A 19,582-nucleotide genomic window follows, 5' to 3' on the forward strand; every position below is an offset into this window, starting at 1 on the left:
TTTATTTTTGATTTTGAATAATTAATGATCATGCTAGTAGTCCCTCGGCAGTAATGAATGATGACGGATTCAGCTGCAGTCGCAAATGGTGTGTCGCCAGTCCTCCACCATTTGGGCACTATATTATAAGCAATATAATAAGGGAGTTTGTGGCATGCAGTATTTGCAGCATGTATGCGTCTCGAGAATTGGATGTCTGGCTTGTGAGAGAGAATGGGGTGCGTGTGTGTTTAAAGTGCAGGCAGTGGGAGGAAATAAATGCAGCAGATATCTCAATAACCGATCTTGTTGTTCCAGGAATGGGAAATGAATACAGGAAGACGAGTAGTGTGATAGGAGAGAAAGAAGAAAAAAATGTGAATGAGAAAATAATAGTTGATAGTGTAGAAGGCGTGAGTGACTGTGAAAGTTTAGATGGTTTTGTTTGGGAAAGTGAATTTCGAGTTAGAGTGACTGACCTGCAGAGGGAGATAGAGAAGGTGGAATGTCTTGGGAGAAGTATGATAAGTATGAAAGATGAGATTAGAAGAATGGAAGAGATAAATGCAAGGCAAATCGGAGTAGGGGAGAGAGAGAGTTTTGGGAATGATAGGAGAGGAGAGAAATTTGTGAATGATAAAAGAGGAGAGAATGGAATTGGATATGGAAATGGAGAGAATGGAAACAGGAGAGAGAAGTATGGAAGTGCTAGAAGAGGAGAGAATGGGGAAACAGTAGGAGAGACGGAATGAGAGAGAGGTATGGGAATACTAGAAGAGGAGAGAATGGAAACAGTAGGAGAGATGGAATGAGAGAGAGGTATGGGAGTGCTAGAGGAGGAGTGAATGGAAACAGTAGGAGAGATGGAATGAGAGAGAGGTATGGCAGTGCTAGAAGAGGAGAAAATGAAAACAGTAGGAGAGAGGGAATGAGAAAGAGGTACAGGAATGAAAGAAGAGGAGAGAGAGGGAATGGTAATAGGTATAATGTATGGGGATTCAATGATCCGTGGTGTTCAAGATAGGATGCGTGATGAGTGTTTTCCCAGGAGGAACGATAGAAAGGGTGGCTTTAGCAGTTAAGAGAGGTGAAAGGGTGGATGAGATGATTGTGATGGTGGGAACAAATGACTTGAGTGGTGGAGTTAATAGGGCAGCGAGAGATATGAGATTCTTGCTTGAGGTGGTACGAAAGAAGACACAGAGAGAAAAGATAGTGTGTGTGTGTTGCCTAGGTATGATAATGACAAACTGAGCAGAAGAGCGGTAATATTGAATGACATAATAGCTAGAATGTGTGATAAGAGAGGACTGGAATAGTGGATGCTTGGAGTGCGTTTGAGGACAGAGAGGAATTGTATACAAGAGACCGCTTACATTTGAACGAGGAAGGACGTAGGCATCTGGAGAGATTGCTGTTCTGAAAAAGTCAGTGTGTCTCAGGGAGGATGGTAGCAGTGGTGGCCTCTTGTGGGAATCGGTACTTGGGAGAAGGGGGACGACATCAGGTAACACCGAGCTCAGTGGAGTCTAGAGGGGAATAATGCTGGGTATAGAAACAACGGCATTTATATGCTATATACTAATGCCAGGAGTATCCGGAATAAGGGAGAGGAATTGGTGACGCAGATAGCATCAGCCTGGCCAAAAATTATTGGGATCACTGAGATGTGGTTGACAGAAGAGGATATAATAACAGGAATAGAAGTCACTGGGTACAGCATTGTTTGGCAGGATAGGAAGGGAAAGCGTGGTGGTGGAGTACTGCTTATGATAAGTGACGACTTATGTCCTCTAAGAGTGGAGACTTTGGAAGGCAGTGACACTAATGATTTTGAAAGCATATGGTGTGAGGTAAAGGTGGGCAAGACAGGATATTTAGTGGGGTGTTGCTACAGACTCAGGAGTACAGAGGGTGGGGACCAGGAAATGTTTAGACAGTTGAGTTTGGAAAGTGCAAGAAGAATGATTGTTATGGGAAATTTTAACTACAGTAGTATAAACTGGGGAGAGGAAGATGCATGTAGCAATAAGGGAATGGAATTTCTAGAATTCTTGAGGGACAAATGTCTTAGGCAACATGTGATTGTGGGAACAAGAGGTTCAAGAGTTTTGGATTTTGGTTATAGCATCAGAAGAGTTGATAATAACTGAGATGACATCTCTCCCACCAGTTGGAGAGAGTGACCATATGGTTTTGACTTGGAAAATGAATTGACATGCAGGAGTCTCAAAGAGACTGGAATGTATGTGGAATTATAAGGCAGGTGATTATAATAGTCTAAGACGTCAACTTGAGGAAGTTTCATGGAGGGAGGAATTGGAAGGCCAGGATATCATTAGTGCATGGGAAATTATGAAAGAATATTTGTTAGCAGCAATGGTAAGTTGTATACCACGAGTGAACAAGAGGACACAATTTGGAGTAAAGTGGATGACAAACAATATTAAACAGGAATTGCATGCAAAAAAGAGGCTGTGGAAGAGATATAAGGAGACAGGAGAAGAGAAGATGCATGAAGAGTATAAGACACCGACCAGATGAGTGACTGGTATGGTAAGGAAGACGAAACTGGAATATGAGAGGAGATTAGCCCTAAGATCCAAAGAAAATCCTAGGGAATTTTTTAGATATATGGCCAGTAGGAGGAGAAATGACTGTGGAAGAATGATATTGTGGGATAAAAATGGGAATAGAGTGACTGATGCAGAGGAAATAGTAGAATTGTTCAATGACCACTTTATTGGAGTATTTCATCCTGGAGGAGTCAGTTTTAATGCTAGAGGGATAGGGCAGGTTCAAGGTTTAGAGGTACAGGTGGAGAGTGTGTTTCAAATACAGAGTACTCTGGATGTCAGTAAAGCTGTGAGACTGGATGGTATTTCACCATGAGGTTTGAGAGAATGTGCTAGGGAACTGACACTGCCTTTGACATGGCTTTTCAATGAAAGTCTGGCTACTGGAAAGGTGCCATGGAATGGAAGGAAGGTAAGATAGAGTCGGTAGATAAGATAAGTAGATAAGTCAGTAGAAGGTAAGATAAGGTCGGTAGCAGACTGGAAGTGTCTAATTATAGACCAGTTTATGTGTCGTCAGTAGTTAGTAAGATCTTGGAGAAAGTAGTGAAGGACCGTATACAGCATTGGGCAGATGAGGGTAATGTTATCTGTGAGAGTCAACATGGATTTGTGAAGGGGCGCTCTTGTTTTAGCAATATGCTAGCCTTTTATGATAAAGTTACAAGAGCATTAGATGAGGGAAAGGCATATACTGCCATTTTCTTAGACTTAGTGAAGGCATTTGACAGGGTGCCACATGATAAGCTGATATGTAAGTTGCAGCACATGGGTCTGGATGTCAGGTTGGTCAACTGGATTCCGGATTGGCTGTCCGATAGGTATCAGAGAGTTGTGTATGGTGGGACAGTTTCAAGGAAGCAGAGGGTTACAAGTAGGGTCCCACAGGGCTCAGTGCTGGGACCTATATTGTTTAACCTTTATATCAATGACATTGTCAGTGGATTGCGGGGGAATGTTCAGTTGTTTGCAGATGATGCAAAGCTGGGAAGGATTATTAGTAATAGTGCAGATGCAGCAGCCTGCAAGAGGATTTGAATAAGCTAGATAGATGGGCAAATGAATCGGGGTGTCGGTTTAATGCAGCAAAATGTAAGGTCATCATGTCATCACTCCTCTTGTCACTCCAATGGCCTCTTGTCATCACTCCTTCCCGCCGTTCAACCAAGTGAAAGAACTCCGTGTCAACCCTGTAACCACCTCTCAAAGGTTAAAAATCTCAGTCATATCACCTCTCCTTCTTCTATCCACCAAACTCTGCAGTCCACATTCCCTCAGCCGATCCTCATAACCATCATTGTACAGTCCTGAAACCATCTTTGTTATCTGCCTTTGTTTCAAGGAAGCAGAGGGTTACAAGTGGGGTCTCACAGGGCTCAGTGCTGGGACCTATATTGTTTAACCTTTATATCAATGACATTGTCAGTGGATTGCAGGGGAATGTTCAGTTGTTTGCAGATGATGCAAAGCTGGGAAGGATTATTAGTAATAGTGCAGATGCAGCAGCCCTGCAAGAGGATTTGAATAAGCTAGATAGATGCAAAATGTAAGGTCTTGAGGCTTGGGAAACATCAATGGGACACTGCATACTCCAATGGGAGGAGTTATACTGGAGGAAGTAGGGGAGACAAGAGATCTGAGATTGGTGATTCATAGAAACCTGAAATTTAGGGGACATATTGCAAAGGTGGTGAAGGTAACACAGAGGATTGCTGCAGTAATGAGAAGGACACTCGCCTGCAGAGATAAAACAGTTATCATTCCATTGTATAAGACCCTGATCAGATCACACTTGGACTACTGTTCACAGATTTGATCCCCAGGATTTGAAGGGAATAAATTAACTGTGGAAAGGGTACAAAGGCAGATAACAAAGATGGTTTCAGGACTGTACAATGATAGTTATGAGGATCAGCTGAGGGAATGTGGACTGCAGAGTTTGGTGGATAGAAGGAGGAGAGGTGATATGATTGAGACTTTTAAACTGTTGAGAGGTGGTTACAGGGTTGACACGGAGTTCTTTCACTTGGTTGAACAGCGGGAAGGAGTGATGACAAGAGGCCATCCTTGGAAGTTACGAAAGGAAACTGTGAGCAAGAGGGTGAGGAGTGGTTTCTTTGCATGGAGGGTGGTTGAACCATGGAATGCATTGCCTGATGGAGTGGTGAGAGCGAGAACGGTCAATGAGTTCAAGGAGTGGTATGATAGACTTCGTGTTTCTTAGGAAGGACCTTCCACGATGAGTCTTTTGACTCCATGGTGGCCTGAATAATAATAATAATAAGTTATAAATCGTTTTTTCATTTTTAGGCCAAGAACTTTTCAGATCGCCCACGTACATTTATATATTCATTTAAATATTGAGGGTGGAAGTGTGTGCCATAGTGGAAGAAGTAATGTAATATTATGAATCTGTTACTTCGAAGTAAAGGAAAACAAAGTACTATTGATGGCGTGGAGATTTTAATATGGGCAATACAGACTGGCAGAATAAAATAGTTGATAACACAATGAGCAATACATTTTTGGAGAGTAATATCTGAAGCATGTGCAGAATATACTAGAGGGGGATTTTAGAGTTTTTATATAAAAGATGACATTTTTTTTCTATGTTGGGGAATCTCTGAGTTTAAGTGAAATGTCCACCTCATGGATTTTTAGAGCACCATGGAGTAACAGAATGTTTTGAAGTAATTTGTTCTTTGATTTCTTTGGACCAGTTACAAAGATCTCTTATTAAATTGTTAGTCTTATTATGAACAGACCTGGTTGAGTCATATCCAGTTGTTTGTATGTGTTGGCATTGTTAAATTGATCATTTTATAATCATTTGAATCTGAAATTACAGTTGCATTTCCTTTGTCGGCTTTTAACATTAGAATATTTTATTTTATTTTTTTTTAAGATCTTTCAAAGCAGTGAAGATATTTGTTGACGATGGCTTAAAATGAATTGAAATCTGCTGTCCTTGTGTGAATGGTGTCTACTGAATCTTTTGAAATTCGGCGTAGTTTTTTTTTTTGATATTTGCCATAATGTCAACTTTGGGAACATGTTTTGGGGAATATGAATCCATTTGGCTAATGTACTCTGCTGCATTCGGGAGAAAACATGAACAATTATGATGAATTACTATTCATCATTCCTCATTGATGGCAGTATTGTTTGTTGATTAAATTTAATTTTTAAGAGATTAGTGAATTTGTTTTGTGATATAATATTATGTTTTCATCAGAGTTTTCTGCTTTAATCTTGGTTAATCCATCTATTAAGTCCATCATTTTTTTTAAAGACTTTGGAATAAACTTAAATGATATTCATATAGTTTTTTTGTCTATTTCTGCTAGAACAAATAGACTATTAAATACTCTCTCTCATAGATAGAAGTGTTAATGAACTCTTTTGTAAATAATATTAGATTTTTTTGTTAAAGTGTGATTCTCCATTCTCTGTTAACATCCTTAAAAAAAAAAAGGATTTTATAAACAAACTAAAAGACATTAAGCTTAATCCCACAGACATCCTTAGCTACTTTGGATGAAAAAGCTTATTTACCAATACTAAGAAAAAAAAATCTTAATCCTGGAAGCCATCTTTCCGCCTGATACTGTTAAACTTTTCAAACCTTGTCTAGGGAACACTTTCTTCAAATTTCAGAACTGCGATTTTGAACAGTTTGAAGCTTAGCCATGGGTGCAGCAATTTCTCTGCATCTAGCTAACCTATACTGTGCACCCACAGATGCGAGACCCCCTCAACACTTCTGCGCATGTCAGAATAAGGCAAATTCATTCCAGTAATAGGGTAATCAGTGCGTTTCGTGGGATGAATGTTTATTCTTATACATCAGAAAATTAGCTTTTCTTTTATGAAAATTCTAGTTTTTAAAGTGGTAACTATTTTGCTTGTACGGCAGTTGGAAAATTTACGTACAAAGCACATGATTTCGCTTGTTAGTAACAGATTTGTGCATCGCTTTATTCCTTTTCCCCCTTCAACATGAATTGACTCTTCTTGGCACATTTCGTGGTGCGAGATATATGCAGGGATTTTCAGAAACTATGAGTTTTCCAGGGAAAAACTAAACTGACATTTATAATTAATCCTCAGTATTTATAATTACTCATTACATTAAATTATAATTACTCATAATTTATAATTGCTCACATTATTTATAAAATTAATGCATTTAAATATTAATTATCAACATTATTTAACCATTGCCGGTTTTTAAAAACAATCTTGGACAGTATGTGAAAGTTCTGACAAAGTGTTATTGAGAGATTCCATACCAAACTAAGATTATGAGTAAATATGAGGATGATGTTTTCATCATTTGAACTGGCTCAGAAGAAACTATCCATAACATCACTGATTTCCTTAGTAGTTTAAATTATGAAATTCAATTTACATCAGAAGCAGAAAAAAATAGATCCATTTCCTTACTGGAAGTTCTCATCTCAATTGAAGATCAGGGTAATCTTACATTTGAAGTATGCAGGAAAAAAAAAATTGAATTGGTCACTATCTACATGATAGTTCCTACCACCAACCTGTCACAAAAATGAGGTATCATCAAAACTCTTAGAGAGAGCCATTACGATATCAAGTGATGATGATAAAAGAAACAAGGAAATATCTTATATTAAAGACATTCTTCAAAAAATTGTTACCACATCAGAACTATTAGCATCCTGAATAAACCATCACATGCTCTAAGACAGGCATGGGCAATCTTTCCTAGTTCGGTGGCCAAATTATCATTCTGTCTCAGAGTCAAGGGCCGGACCAAATTATTAAATAAAATAAATTAATATTAAATGAATTAAAACAAGTTGCTACTTCATATTTCATTTATTTATAATATAATGCTTTGGTATAAAGCTCTACATAAATTTTATAATATAATGAACGACATAACACTTTAATGTGAAGATTGACCTTACAAGACTATCAATATCGACGTTAATATTACTTAAGGATAATCGCATAGAATTTTTGAGGTTTTCGTCCGTTATTCTTGTCCGAATTTTTGATTTATTGTATTTCATCCTCGAAAAAAATTGTTCACACATATATATGCTGCCGAAAAGACAAATGATTTTTCTTGAAAAGGTGCGTAAATTTGTATATTTTTCTTCCACCAAATAAAGTTTATAAAAATCCATCAAAGCAATGTTGTTAAATTGTGATTTTAGCATTAATCCGCCTGAAGCTCAATAAGTTCTATCTGTAAGTTTTCTAGCACATTATTTACATCAGCATCCATCGGATTTTTAGCTTTTATCTGACTTTCCAACAATCTTAGTTTATTACAAAAAGCTTTGACATGTCCATGCAGTTCATTAACCAATTGTCCTTGCTTTTGCAATTTAAGATTCAATTCGTTTAGGTATCCAGTGACATCTACAAGGAATGCTAAATCACACACCCACTCAGCATCTTTTACTTGGTTAATTGTGTTTCCTTTTATGTCCATAAAATCTGCAATGTCTTGTCTCAGATCATAAAATCGTTTTAACATTTTACCTTTACTCAACTACCTCACTTCACATTAATAAGACACATCTTCATAATCCGAAAATAGTTCTGCCAAATACTCCTTAAATTGGCTGTAATTAAGTGCACGTGATTTAAGAAAGTTAATACTGGCTACTACAACTTCCATAACATTTGTGAATTTAATCAATTTTGCACACAGATTTTGTTGGTGGATAATGCAGTAAAAATTTGTTAAATTTTCCGGATGGATCTGTAGTTCTATTGTTCTTTCATGAACTATTCCAATAAATCTCTTCTGTGCACCAACCATTGCAGTGACTCCATCAGTGCATATGCCAGATAGTGAATTCCATTTAAGCCCAAATCTCTCGAAGACTGTGTTGACTGTTTCAAATATATCTTCACCGGTAGTTGCTCCTTTTAACAGCCGAAGTGCCAATAATTCTTCTGTGATGTTGAAATCTGCATCAACTCCTCAAATAAATATTGCTGGTGCTGTATCGGAGATATCGGTGCTGTCATCCAAAGCAATTGAAAATGCTTCCAATCTAGCAATCTTCTCTTTTAAACTTTTTTTGATATCATCAGCCATAATTTCTATCCGTCGGACAACAGTACGTCTCGACAAATGAATATTCTTCAAGTCTTTTTTCTTTTCAGGACATATTATACTTGCAACATCCAGCAGACATTCTTTGATAAATTCTCCTTCACCAAATGACTTAGAATGCTTAGTGATTTTTTCGCTTACCACAAAGCTGGCTTTGACAATGCTGTGGTGCTGCGTTCTTTGCTTGTTGAACATTTGCTGCTGGGTATCCAAGTTCTTCTTCAACTTCTGTATTTCATCTTTTCATAGTTGTCCATCAATTTTTGGGTGATCCACATGTCTTGAAGTAAAGTGTCTCTTCAAGTTGTATTCTTGACAGATACGGATTCGTTGCACAGCAAACATACAGGCAAACCTTTATTCAGAATAAAATAATAATCCTCCCTCCAGTTGTCTTGAAATTGACGATTCTTTGTGTCTACTTTTCTTTTCTCCGCAATAACCCCTGCCAAAAAAAGAAAAGTAGATGCAGAGAATCGTCAATTTCAAATTTATAAGCGATATTCAGAACTGTCAAACAAAACTGTCTTCTGAACCGCAGGCATTGAACAGAACACAACATCAATGCAGGCACTGAACAAAGCACAACACCAATGCAAGTACCGAACTGACACGTTGTAACACATTCACACACGCTGCTAGTCAAAGTGAGAAAGAGACCTTGTTGGAGAAAACATAGTGTGTTTTGCGCAAGTCATATGATGTCAGCTTAATGTGAGTTAGTAGAACACACCATGTTTTCTCCCACCATAAATCAGACAAACTTTGCTGAAATAGATTAGGGTCAGATCAAAAGAAGTAGAGGGAAGGATCCGGCCTGCAGGCCAGAGGTTGCCTATATGTGCTCTAAGACAACAAAAGTCTGACTACAAAGGTGCAGTTTCCTTACCTTATATCAGAAATGTTACAGACAAAATAGCAAAAATCTGACAACAACATAACTTTAAAGTTTCCTTTTGGCTAGTACAAAAAAAAGTCTCTAATGTGAAGATCACCTAAACCTCATCAGCCTATGAAGACGCCAGAAATATACAAAATCTATTGTAATTGCTGCCTTTGTTACATTGGACAGATGGAACGATCTGGAGAAATCTGTCAAAAAACATGTCAGAAATGTCGAGAAGAAACGAGCATATAAATCTGGACTAGCTCTTTGCACCACTAATGAAAACCATCAAGTCAATTGATGACTCACTAAAATGCTGTGCATGGAATTCAGTAATTATGTACATAAATTTAAGGAAGCAAGCAAATAATGATACAATGTCAAATCCAGTTACAGTATTTACTTGCACTCCCCCCCCCCCCCCCCAAAAAAAAATTAAAGTGAAAAAATCGTGGTGCGAGATATATGCAGGGATTTTCGGAAACTGCAAGTTTTCCAGGGGAAAAAACTGACATTTATAATTACTCATTAAATTATATTATAATTACTCAATTTATAATTGCTCACATTATTTATAAAATTAATGCATTTAAATATTAATTATCAACATTATTTAACCATTGCGGTTTTTAAAATAAATCTTGGTAATTATTTCTAGTGAAATGATGTTTCAAGCTCTCAAAATTCAGTTGCACAACATACTAATGATGGTCTCTTAATCTTCCCTGTTGGAGTCAAGTCATAGCTGCTGGCTGTCATCCACTCTGTGTAGAATTTTTGTATGTAGTCCTTGAAGGTTTGTTGAGTGATACATCCAAGGTAGACAAGGTGTAAGACCACCAGGAATAATGGCCACATCAGAAAGTTGTTTTACTAATTCAGGTTCTAAGCATCCTAAAAACTATCCCACATGAGGAGAGCCGGGTGGCAAAATAAGGCTCCTGCCCATTTGTCCCAAACTGTTTAAATCCAATCTTGAACCATTGTAGTGTCCATCCACCCTTTTTCTTGAACTCTTACATGAATTCCAGGAGGAAATTTCCCCATCAATATCATTTTCCTTTTGAATATTACATAAGGAGCCAACTTTCTTCCATCTGCAGTAGTTGAGAGCATAATTGTGCATTGCGAATTTTCACTTCCAGTTGTGTGCATTATCGCACTTTTTTCACTGTTTTCTGTTGTTGTTGTTTTGTGTGGCATGTTGTGAAATTGAGAGTGTTTGATCAGCATTGGCTATTTAGTTCTCTTCCTAAGTTGAATCACTCCTCACATGATAAAGTGATGAAAATCCATCACTTTATCCTCAAAATCTTACGGCCGACAGTTGTTAAGTTGAAATGCTGATTCTATTCAACCGAATTCCAAAATATCTGAAATTGCCATAACAACTATCATCATAACAACATTCACTATATTTCTTAAAGTTTTTTAAACTTTTTGTTGTGTGCAAGGTATACGAAACTTTTTAATTTTTTTTTTGTAAAGTAAAATCAGGGGTGCGAGTATACGCAAGGGCGAGTTAAATTTGAGCAAATACAGTATAATAAAAACCAAGGCTGTTGAAAGTTTTTTCACTTGGTTATACTATAAATTAAAGATGCTAAGAAATTATAATCTTGGTTTAATCCTTTATCCAAGTGTAAGCAAACAAAGTTTGTGCATAAAGTCACTTCACCACTGGGCTACTTGTATATAGAGGCTAATGACTTCACAGCACTTAGTATCCCATAATGCAAAGTACATATCCTTATGGATATGTATAATGCTATGCATTATGAGAAGGGAGGTTTCCAAAATCTCAAGCAATCCTCCAGATCAATCTAAACTCAGCAAGTGCAAGTGACCTAAGGGATCATTTTACTTAGCAGTGGCTCCACTGAGTGGCAGGCTCAGAGCCATTAACCCAGAAGTGGCCCCACTCAGAGAGAGGCAAAAGTCCGCTCCCTGAGTAGAGCCACTCATATCTCAGCACAGCGACCACTTCAGCACAAAAGCACATCACTGGGAGCAAAACCCAGAAGTGATACCAAGGTTGATATCACTTATACAAGTAGTCAAAAGGTATCACACCTTATTACTAAAATACTCTGGATTACAAATAGATGTTGAAAGTTTTTTCACGTTGTTATACGGTAGAATCTGCTTATTGTGATCGTGCATAATATTATGAATCTGCTATTGTTTATCAAAATGAGCTGGTCCCAAAACATACCATTTAAAATGAATTAAAAATAATCCGTCTATTAGAATCAAAGATCCGGTTGTTGTTATCAAAATCCTCGAATATTTAGCCTTTTTCATCTCAGAATTAAGAACTTTAAGGGTTAATCAAGAGAAAATTTGACAAAGAACATTTGTCGAAATCTGACTTTTTGTGTTCTTCTTCAGCCTTTTGGTTCTGTCCACTTCTGGATGAAGGTCTCCCCCCATGGTTTTCCAGATCACTCGGTTTTCTGCCTCTCCCATCCATCTCGCTCCTGCAATTTGTTCCAATTTATCCCTCCACCTTCTTCTTGGTCTTCCTCTTTGTCTTGCTCCATCCATTGGTCTGTTGTTTTTCTAGTCCATCTCCCATCACTGCATCTGGCAATATGGCCAGCCCATCTCCACTTAGCCTGTTTAATGTATTTTACAATATCCATGACACCTGTTTGAGATCTTATCCAGGTATTTGTCTTCCTATCTCTTATACTTTTATCTTATACTTATATCTTTTACTTTTCTGTTAATCTTCCTTTAATCTTAAATCTTCCAGGCAAATGAAAGTGGATATACCATATTTGCCGGTGTATAAGACGCACTTTTTTTCTTTGAAAATAGGTCTGAAAATAGGGTGCATCTTATACGCCGATACTCAGATTTTTATTACTTTCATTTCTGGATATTTTCTCTGTTCAGAGTTACACGATTTCTTTCTTGCTTCCTTGTGGTGTGTGAGAGCATTCCAGTTACGTAGAGTTATGTGGATGCGCATGCACTGTCATCGACGATCACAGCTGTTAAATCACAGATATGCCGTTAAATTTTCTCTATAAATTTCTTGGCAAATTATGGCTGAAAAACGTCAGCATTGCATACAAGCTACGTTGCTTACTAAATAACATGGAAACAGGGCTGCAGAGGCATTTTGGGCCACCCCCAACTGAGAAAATGGTAAGAACTTGGTGGAATCAGGAAGAGGATCTAAAAAAGCAACTCGCAGTAAACATAACCTATGAAGTGGAACTGGAAAATTGCCAGAACTTGAGGCAGAACTGAATACTTGGATTTTAGACCACAGAAAAGTGGGACTTTAGTGTCTACAAAAATGATTATTCATCAAGCGAAAGCGATAGCAACTAACAGAGGGATCGCCAACTTTACTGGATCAACATCATGGTGTTCAAGATTCATGAAGAGAAATCAGATATGTATGCAGACTAAAACAAAAATATCACAAAAGATGCCAGCTGAATATGAAGAAAATATTATTGAATTTCATTATGTAAATTCATTGTAATATTCAATGGTAAAATTTTTTCCTAAAAAATGTGTATAAAAAAGGGGGGTGCGTCTTATATGCTGGCAAATATGGTAAATACAGTGGAATTGTGATTTTTAGAGTTTATTTTCATGCTCTCTTTCAGTAAGTGAATTTGACTAAGTGCTCATTAAAACAGCTCTTAGCATAAACATCCTTTGTTGTTTTATTCGTTTTTTTCATTTAGCTCTTAGCATTATTGCAGAAGCAAAAGATTTATCTTTTCAAGAAAAACAAAGAATTTTGGAGCTATGATAAGTTGCCCAAAATGAGTCAGTGTAGTGCGGCTGTACATTTTAAAATTTTCACACCACTCTTGTGTAAGATCTTAAACAGATCAAACATTGAAACTTCAGCCCTTACTTAATGAGAACATGGATCGGAAGAGAGCCCTATCTAGTAAGGATGTTTAAGTTGAATCAGCATTAAAAATTTGGTTTAGTAATGTTCATGAAAAGAATGCTTTGTTGCATCAAAAAGCAGAAGAACTTGCAAAAACAGTGGGCAAAGAAAATTTCGCTGCAACCGATGGATGGTTCAATTGGTGGAAAAAGTGAGAGAATATTATGTACAAGCATATTCATGGTGAAGAAAAAAGTGCTGATTTTTTATCAGCTGATGCATGGATTAAGACTGAGTGGCCAAAAATTATTGTTGGATATTCTCCCAAGGATATTTACAATGCAGACGAAACTGGACTCTATTTTCATGCAATGTGAGCATGCTTATTTGTTTAAAATTGAAAGTACTAAAGGATTTAAATCTTAAAAAGAGTGAGTGACAGTTCTTTGTTGTGCTAATGTGAAAGGTGAAAAACGAGAGCTCCTAGTGATTGGAAAAGGTAAAAATCCTCAGTGTTTTAACTCGCAACCGGCCATGACGTCTATAGACATCCAGTGAAATTTGGATAGAATTCTGTAACACCTATTGAATAACATGGATAAGAAATTCAATTTGGTCTAACTCTTTCATCCACTTTGCCGGTAGGGAGGTTAAAGGTGTCAAAAGTTTGCCTGTTGACTACTGTTCTAGTGCAAATGCTAGAATAAGTAATGCCATTTTTTTACAATTGGTTAGTTAAGTGGGATCTTATAGCAAAACATTGTCTTGTTAGTAGACAACTGCACTGCACACACAAACAATTTATTATTAAAGAACATCAAAGTAATCTTCTTGCCTTCACACGCTACATCGTTAATTCAACCAGGTGACCAAGGCATCATACGGGCTTTTAAAGCTTATTATCGGAGAGAAGTTCATGTGAGGATTATAGCTGAACTTGATTATATAAATGACCAATCTGATTTAAGTTCAATTGCAAAAAAATTTCCCTTCTTGATGCATTGCATTTGGTAGCAATGTCATGGAAGCAAGTCTCAGAGAAGACTATTGAAAACTGCTTCCGAAAATGTGGATTTTTTTAAAAACAAACTCTGAAACTCCTCCTCCTGAAGAATTTGAATATCTTACAAATGAAATTTTTGATAAAACCCCAGATGGATGTCAAAAGAAGAGTTTGAAAATTGGTTGGATATTGATAACAATGTTGAAGTGGTGGCTACAATGACAATGTCGGAAATATGTCAAGCTCTTCCGATGAGAACTTTAAACTAGTAGAAAAAGTGAACCTAATACAAGCATAGAAGAACAAATTTTAGAAGCATTTTTAAATAAGTTTTAGCTAAACTCTTAGATAAGTTTTTTAAATAAATTTTATGTTGTTACTTATTAAAAAGTTGCTTATAATAATAAATTAATGTTCATAACAATAAATTGAAATAAATTATGCAATTTTTTATATCCTTAGCTTAATGTTATCAGCTGGTTATTGTTATTGAAAAGCAACTATCCCAAAGTGATTATAATAAGTGGTGTCTACTCTACTCTAAATCAAAGATGCCAAGAAATTATATTCTTGATTTAATCCTTTATCCAAGTATAAGCAAACAAAGTTTGCACGTGCAGTTTTCACTCTATATACAAGTAGCCCAGTTATTTCAGAAATGGGCTGCTTGTATATAGAGGCTGATGACTTCACATGAGTGAATGGGTTTGATAATCTAATAGACTCTTCCTGTATAAAAACCAAATATGGTGCAATTGACTTTCATTACAGCAAACTTGTGGGAACCACAAGAGTTGATTAATGATAGTGGATAGTTTGTTATAAGAAATTTCTTTTGGCATACTATGAGGCTTTGATTGAGACTTCTGAGTAGATTGTTATAGCAGCATTTGCTACAGTATTGTATTTTGCAAGCCACTTAAGGTTTCCAAAGGTGGTAATGGTGTCACAACACACAATAACAATCATCTACTGCTTAAACTCCAATAGGATCCAAACTTATAGCTTCACTAACGAAGTCAAACATTTATTTACTTAGCCACCAATGTGCTGGAAAAATTTTACTAAAGATTTGGACTCCACTAAAAATTATCAGCAGAATCAGTTATTACCTTTCCATAATTATTTATTATGGCAAGATAATAAAACCCCCACAATTTAACTGGAGTGATTAAGTAAATTATCTTTTTCTGCTTCATAGGACCATGAATATAGCACATCAGAAGAAGAGGGAGAAGTGGATGATGATTACGTTCTTCAGAAATGTGGGTGAGTATAAGCATAACGTACTTTCAATAGCAAGTTATATATCTTTTCTGTAAGTTAAAACTGGTTTCTAGAAAGTTTCAATTTTTTTTTTTTTTAAATCAAGCAGAGTTATTGCTAAACACTAACTAGGTTCTTTTCCTTAAAAAGTGCTATTGCTGATATCAGCCTTAGGTATTCAACTCATACAAAGAATCTTATCTTTAATTATCCTATCTGAAGTCAAATTCTTGCTTGTTCTTGTATCTGTAAATAATAATTATTATATGAGACCTCCAGGGAGTCAGACTCATTGAGAGAGCTATAAATCACCCAAACCAACTGTCATACCTTCCCTTAAATCATTCACATTAGATGCATTCACTATCCATACAGATAAACTATTCCACTTACTCACTGCTCTGTGAGAGAAAAACCTAACTCTTACCCCTTTCTTGACTGTGAACAAACTTAACTTCCATGGATGCCCCGGTGTTTTCTCCCCACCTTCCATATAATAAATTCATCAGACTATATCCTATACCACCCATTCAAAAGTTTATAACCTGTATCATATCATATAATAACAGATAGAACGATAAACTTCAAGAGATATATTGCTTACTGTCTCTTTTAATCCAGAATGTAAAGTGATACCAATTGTGAATGTTCTACGATGCCACTATGTGTATGATATCTGTTCTTTCAGACTTCTGTCAAACATACACCTTTCCATCTACTCATCAGTTTGATATCCATTCCCATCAGTTATTTAATTTATGCAGTATTAACTTGCCATGCAGTACTATCGGATTTTTTGCAGAGTCTTAGAATGCTAGTGATATACTTTCTCTTATTCACAGAAATCTTATCTATTCCCATTTTTTTCATAAAATGTGATTACATTACTAAAGCAAGTTCTTCTTTAGCAAACCCTTGAACCATACATTTGTATTTTTATACATTTACATTTGCAATTATAAGTTTGTTATTTATAACAAACTTATAAATGCAAATGTAAATGACAACTCTTTAAGTATTGTAGATCTAAAAAAGGTACAAAGGAAAAATCATTCAAAATGGTCAAATTATAATAGTGTAAATGGAACATTATGCAGAGCAATATATAGAATATACAGAGCAATCCATTATAAGTTGGAAATCACTAAAGAAATATATAGATACCAGCCACTAAATTAGAAACTTTTATTTAATACCTTGTTGGACCTCCTTTAGACAGAATTACAGCACATATGCAGTTTGGCATAGATTCCACAAGGTGTTGGATTGCATCTACATATCATACCAGGCATTCACCAGACAGTCATTTAACTGGCTCAGATTTGACAGAAGAGGACTTTGCTCCCAGATCTATTTTTCTAACATGTCCCATACATTTTCAGTGGGGTTCAGATCCAGACCTTGGGGTTGCCATGGAAGATGGTGGAAGTTGCTGTCATGCTCTCTTAACCACTGCTGAACAATTTTTACACAATAGAAAGGCATTGTCATCCATGAAACAACTGTCACTTGCTAGATAAAAAGTCAGCATTGCAGGATGAACTAGATCTGTAACAGTGTTCATGTATTCCTTGGAGGATACCCGATCTCCTAGCAATACCAGGAGAACATGCACCACACCACCCCAGAACCTTGAATTGTGTTTACAAGTGACTCATTGGACCTCATGACTTTTTTTTCTAGTCTTTCGTTGTTCAATTACAGTGTTCCTGGCACCACTGTAGATGAACTTTCTGGTTCTTTACAGAAATCAGTGGTTTTGGTATGGGTATGCGACTGCTAATACTGATCCTCTTCAATTCCCTGCACAAGAAGTTGTTTGTCTATAGAAGCCTTCTTAAACAACGCCAATCTCATTCCTGACAGACTGTCTTAGGACCAGGATAGGACTAAGTCCTAGTCTTATAACTAAGTCCTAGTCCTAAGACTAGGACTTAGTCCTATCCTGGTCCTAAGACAGTCTGTCAGGAATGAGATTGGCGTTGTTTAAGAAGGCTTCTATAGACAAACAACTTCTTGTGCAGGGAATTGAAGAGGATCTTAGACAAGCAATGTATGTTATTTTTCCACTAATTAAACACCCGAGATATCTCACTTTGTGAGAAACCTGTCAACTCTGCTGTTTTTAAAATCGTGGCTTCAGCCAGACACCCACAATATGACGTTTATCAAACTCCAAAAGATCTTTTGTTTTTCCCATTGTGATCAATGCTATTGACAATTCCTGACCAGCAGCATTCTTAAATAGTTGCCTAGAGCACATGGTAATACTCATGACCAAGTATTTTGCATATATGCTGTGTAAGTGACATTTATGTACATCTGCATAAAAGTTTCTAATTCAATGGCTGGTATGTGTAAGATGTGGGCATCTGTTAAAGAGATATTCTCTCACCAACCTTGTTTAATCTAGCACTAGAAAATGTCATTAGAGACCTAAATGAACAAGAAGGAGGGAAATAAATAGGAGCAGTATACTATTGGCTTATGCCGATAATGTTATCCTTGAAGACTCTCGTATGTTATACATGCTACATCTAATTTAATCAAGGCTAGTTACTAGCCTATGGATCTTGTTATAAATGAGGAAAATACTGAATACAGTAAAACCCTTTTTTACAATTTTCAGGGGACTGATGGAAAAAAGTGTAAATAGCAGGAAATGTAAATAAAAAAAAAAAAAAACATTTAAAAAAAAGGCTAAAAGATGACTTGCTGCTAGTATGTGAGTCTACATGCTTGATTACAAAATTTAATAACTGAAAATAAATGAATTTAGAATTACTTACGTTTATCTATTTAAAAAAGCTTTAATTGTTGATTTTTTTTTTTTTTTTTTTTTTTTTTTTTTTTGACATAGCACCAGATTGCTTTGCATTGAGTTTAATGCTTGACCTGTTTTCTACTATCTTGTTCAAAGTGAACATGGAGAGTCCAAGTTCTTTTGCTAAATGCACACATGTTCCGGCATGCCAATCTGCACGTCGCAGAATTGCCATCTTTTCTTCTACTGAAATACATTTTCTTTTTTTTTTTCTCCATGCTACTAACATGGAGAAAATCCACCACCGCAACTTGAAAGCAACTTTCAGATGCTAAATTATGTAGCAGAAATTCTGCAATATCAATTCGTACTGTTATTGAAAAATCATGGTATCACTCATCACTATATTACTGTTTCAAGCGTGCAAGTCACCGTGATGGCGGAAACGAAACTTACAGCCGAAAGCAACGCCATCTGGGAACAGAAATGCACATATTTCCGCAGAAATAGATGCGAAAATCAGTATTGCCACCCAAGAAAAAAACACAAATCATGGGAAATAACGTCCACATCAAGTTTTTAATGGTGGGAAAACAATATATCGTAAGAATAGGCCTTACGACAGGACCAACGGAAAATGACATATGGCAGGAAAATGTAAAAACGGGGTTTTACTGTATGTGCATTTCAAGGACCCATCAAAATTGATCCAACTTGGTTGTTGATAATTATATCTTTGAGCAAGTAGATAATTTTTTCTAGGAGTCAGCTACAGTGATATGTAGCTATTAATGTAGGATAGAATTGAGAATGCCAAGCATTGATATTTTGCAGTTTTTTCCCTGATGTCTAAAATATTATGAAAGAAAAAAACTTTTAAAACTAACTACAGTTGATATTAATCTATAGTTGTGAAACATAGTCAACAAGAAAAGGAGATAATAGAAAACATCATATTTGAAAGAAAAGTACTGAGAAAAATGTTTGAGCCATTCTATAATCAAAATACTGGGCTATGTGAAAGAAAACATAATGTGGAACTGTGAAATCTGTTTCAAAGACTGAATATCATATTTATAAGAAGCAAGAGAACTGAGTGCTTTGGCCATGTTTGGAGAGCAGATGACCAGT

The 19,582-nt window shown here is 36.4% G+C and overlaps 1 protein-coding gene across 4 annotated transcripts in view; it reads left to right on the plus strand.

Annotated features, from left to right (window-relative positions):
- LOC150109577 (uncharacterized) overlaps positions 1 to 19,582 on the plus strand; it is a 251,826-nt gene that overhangs the window by 212,246 nt on the left and 19,998 nt on the right. For all 4 annotated transcript variants that reach the window (XM_090413597.1, XM_090413607.1, XM_090413603.1 and 1 more), the window contains one exon: positions 15,623 to 15,690. In XM_090413597.1, coding sequence (XP_090269723.1) covers positions 15,623 to 15,690 — 68 coding nt within the window. The remainder of the gene's footprint in view (positions 1 to 15,622; positions 15,691 to 19,582) is intronic.

The sequence above is a fragment of the Typopeltis vanoorti genome, chromosome 2 (assembly GCF_054136105.1).
Source record: "Typopeltis vanoorti isolate ZY-2024b chromosome 2, IOZ_Tvanoo_1.0, whole genome shotgun sequence".
Lineage (NCBI taxonomy): Eukaryota > Metazoa > Arthropoda > Arachnida > Uropygi > Thelyphonidae > Typopeltis > Typopeltis vanoorti.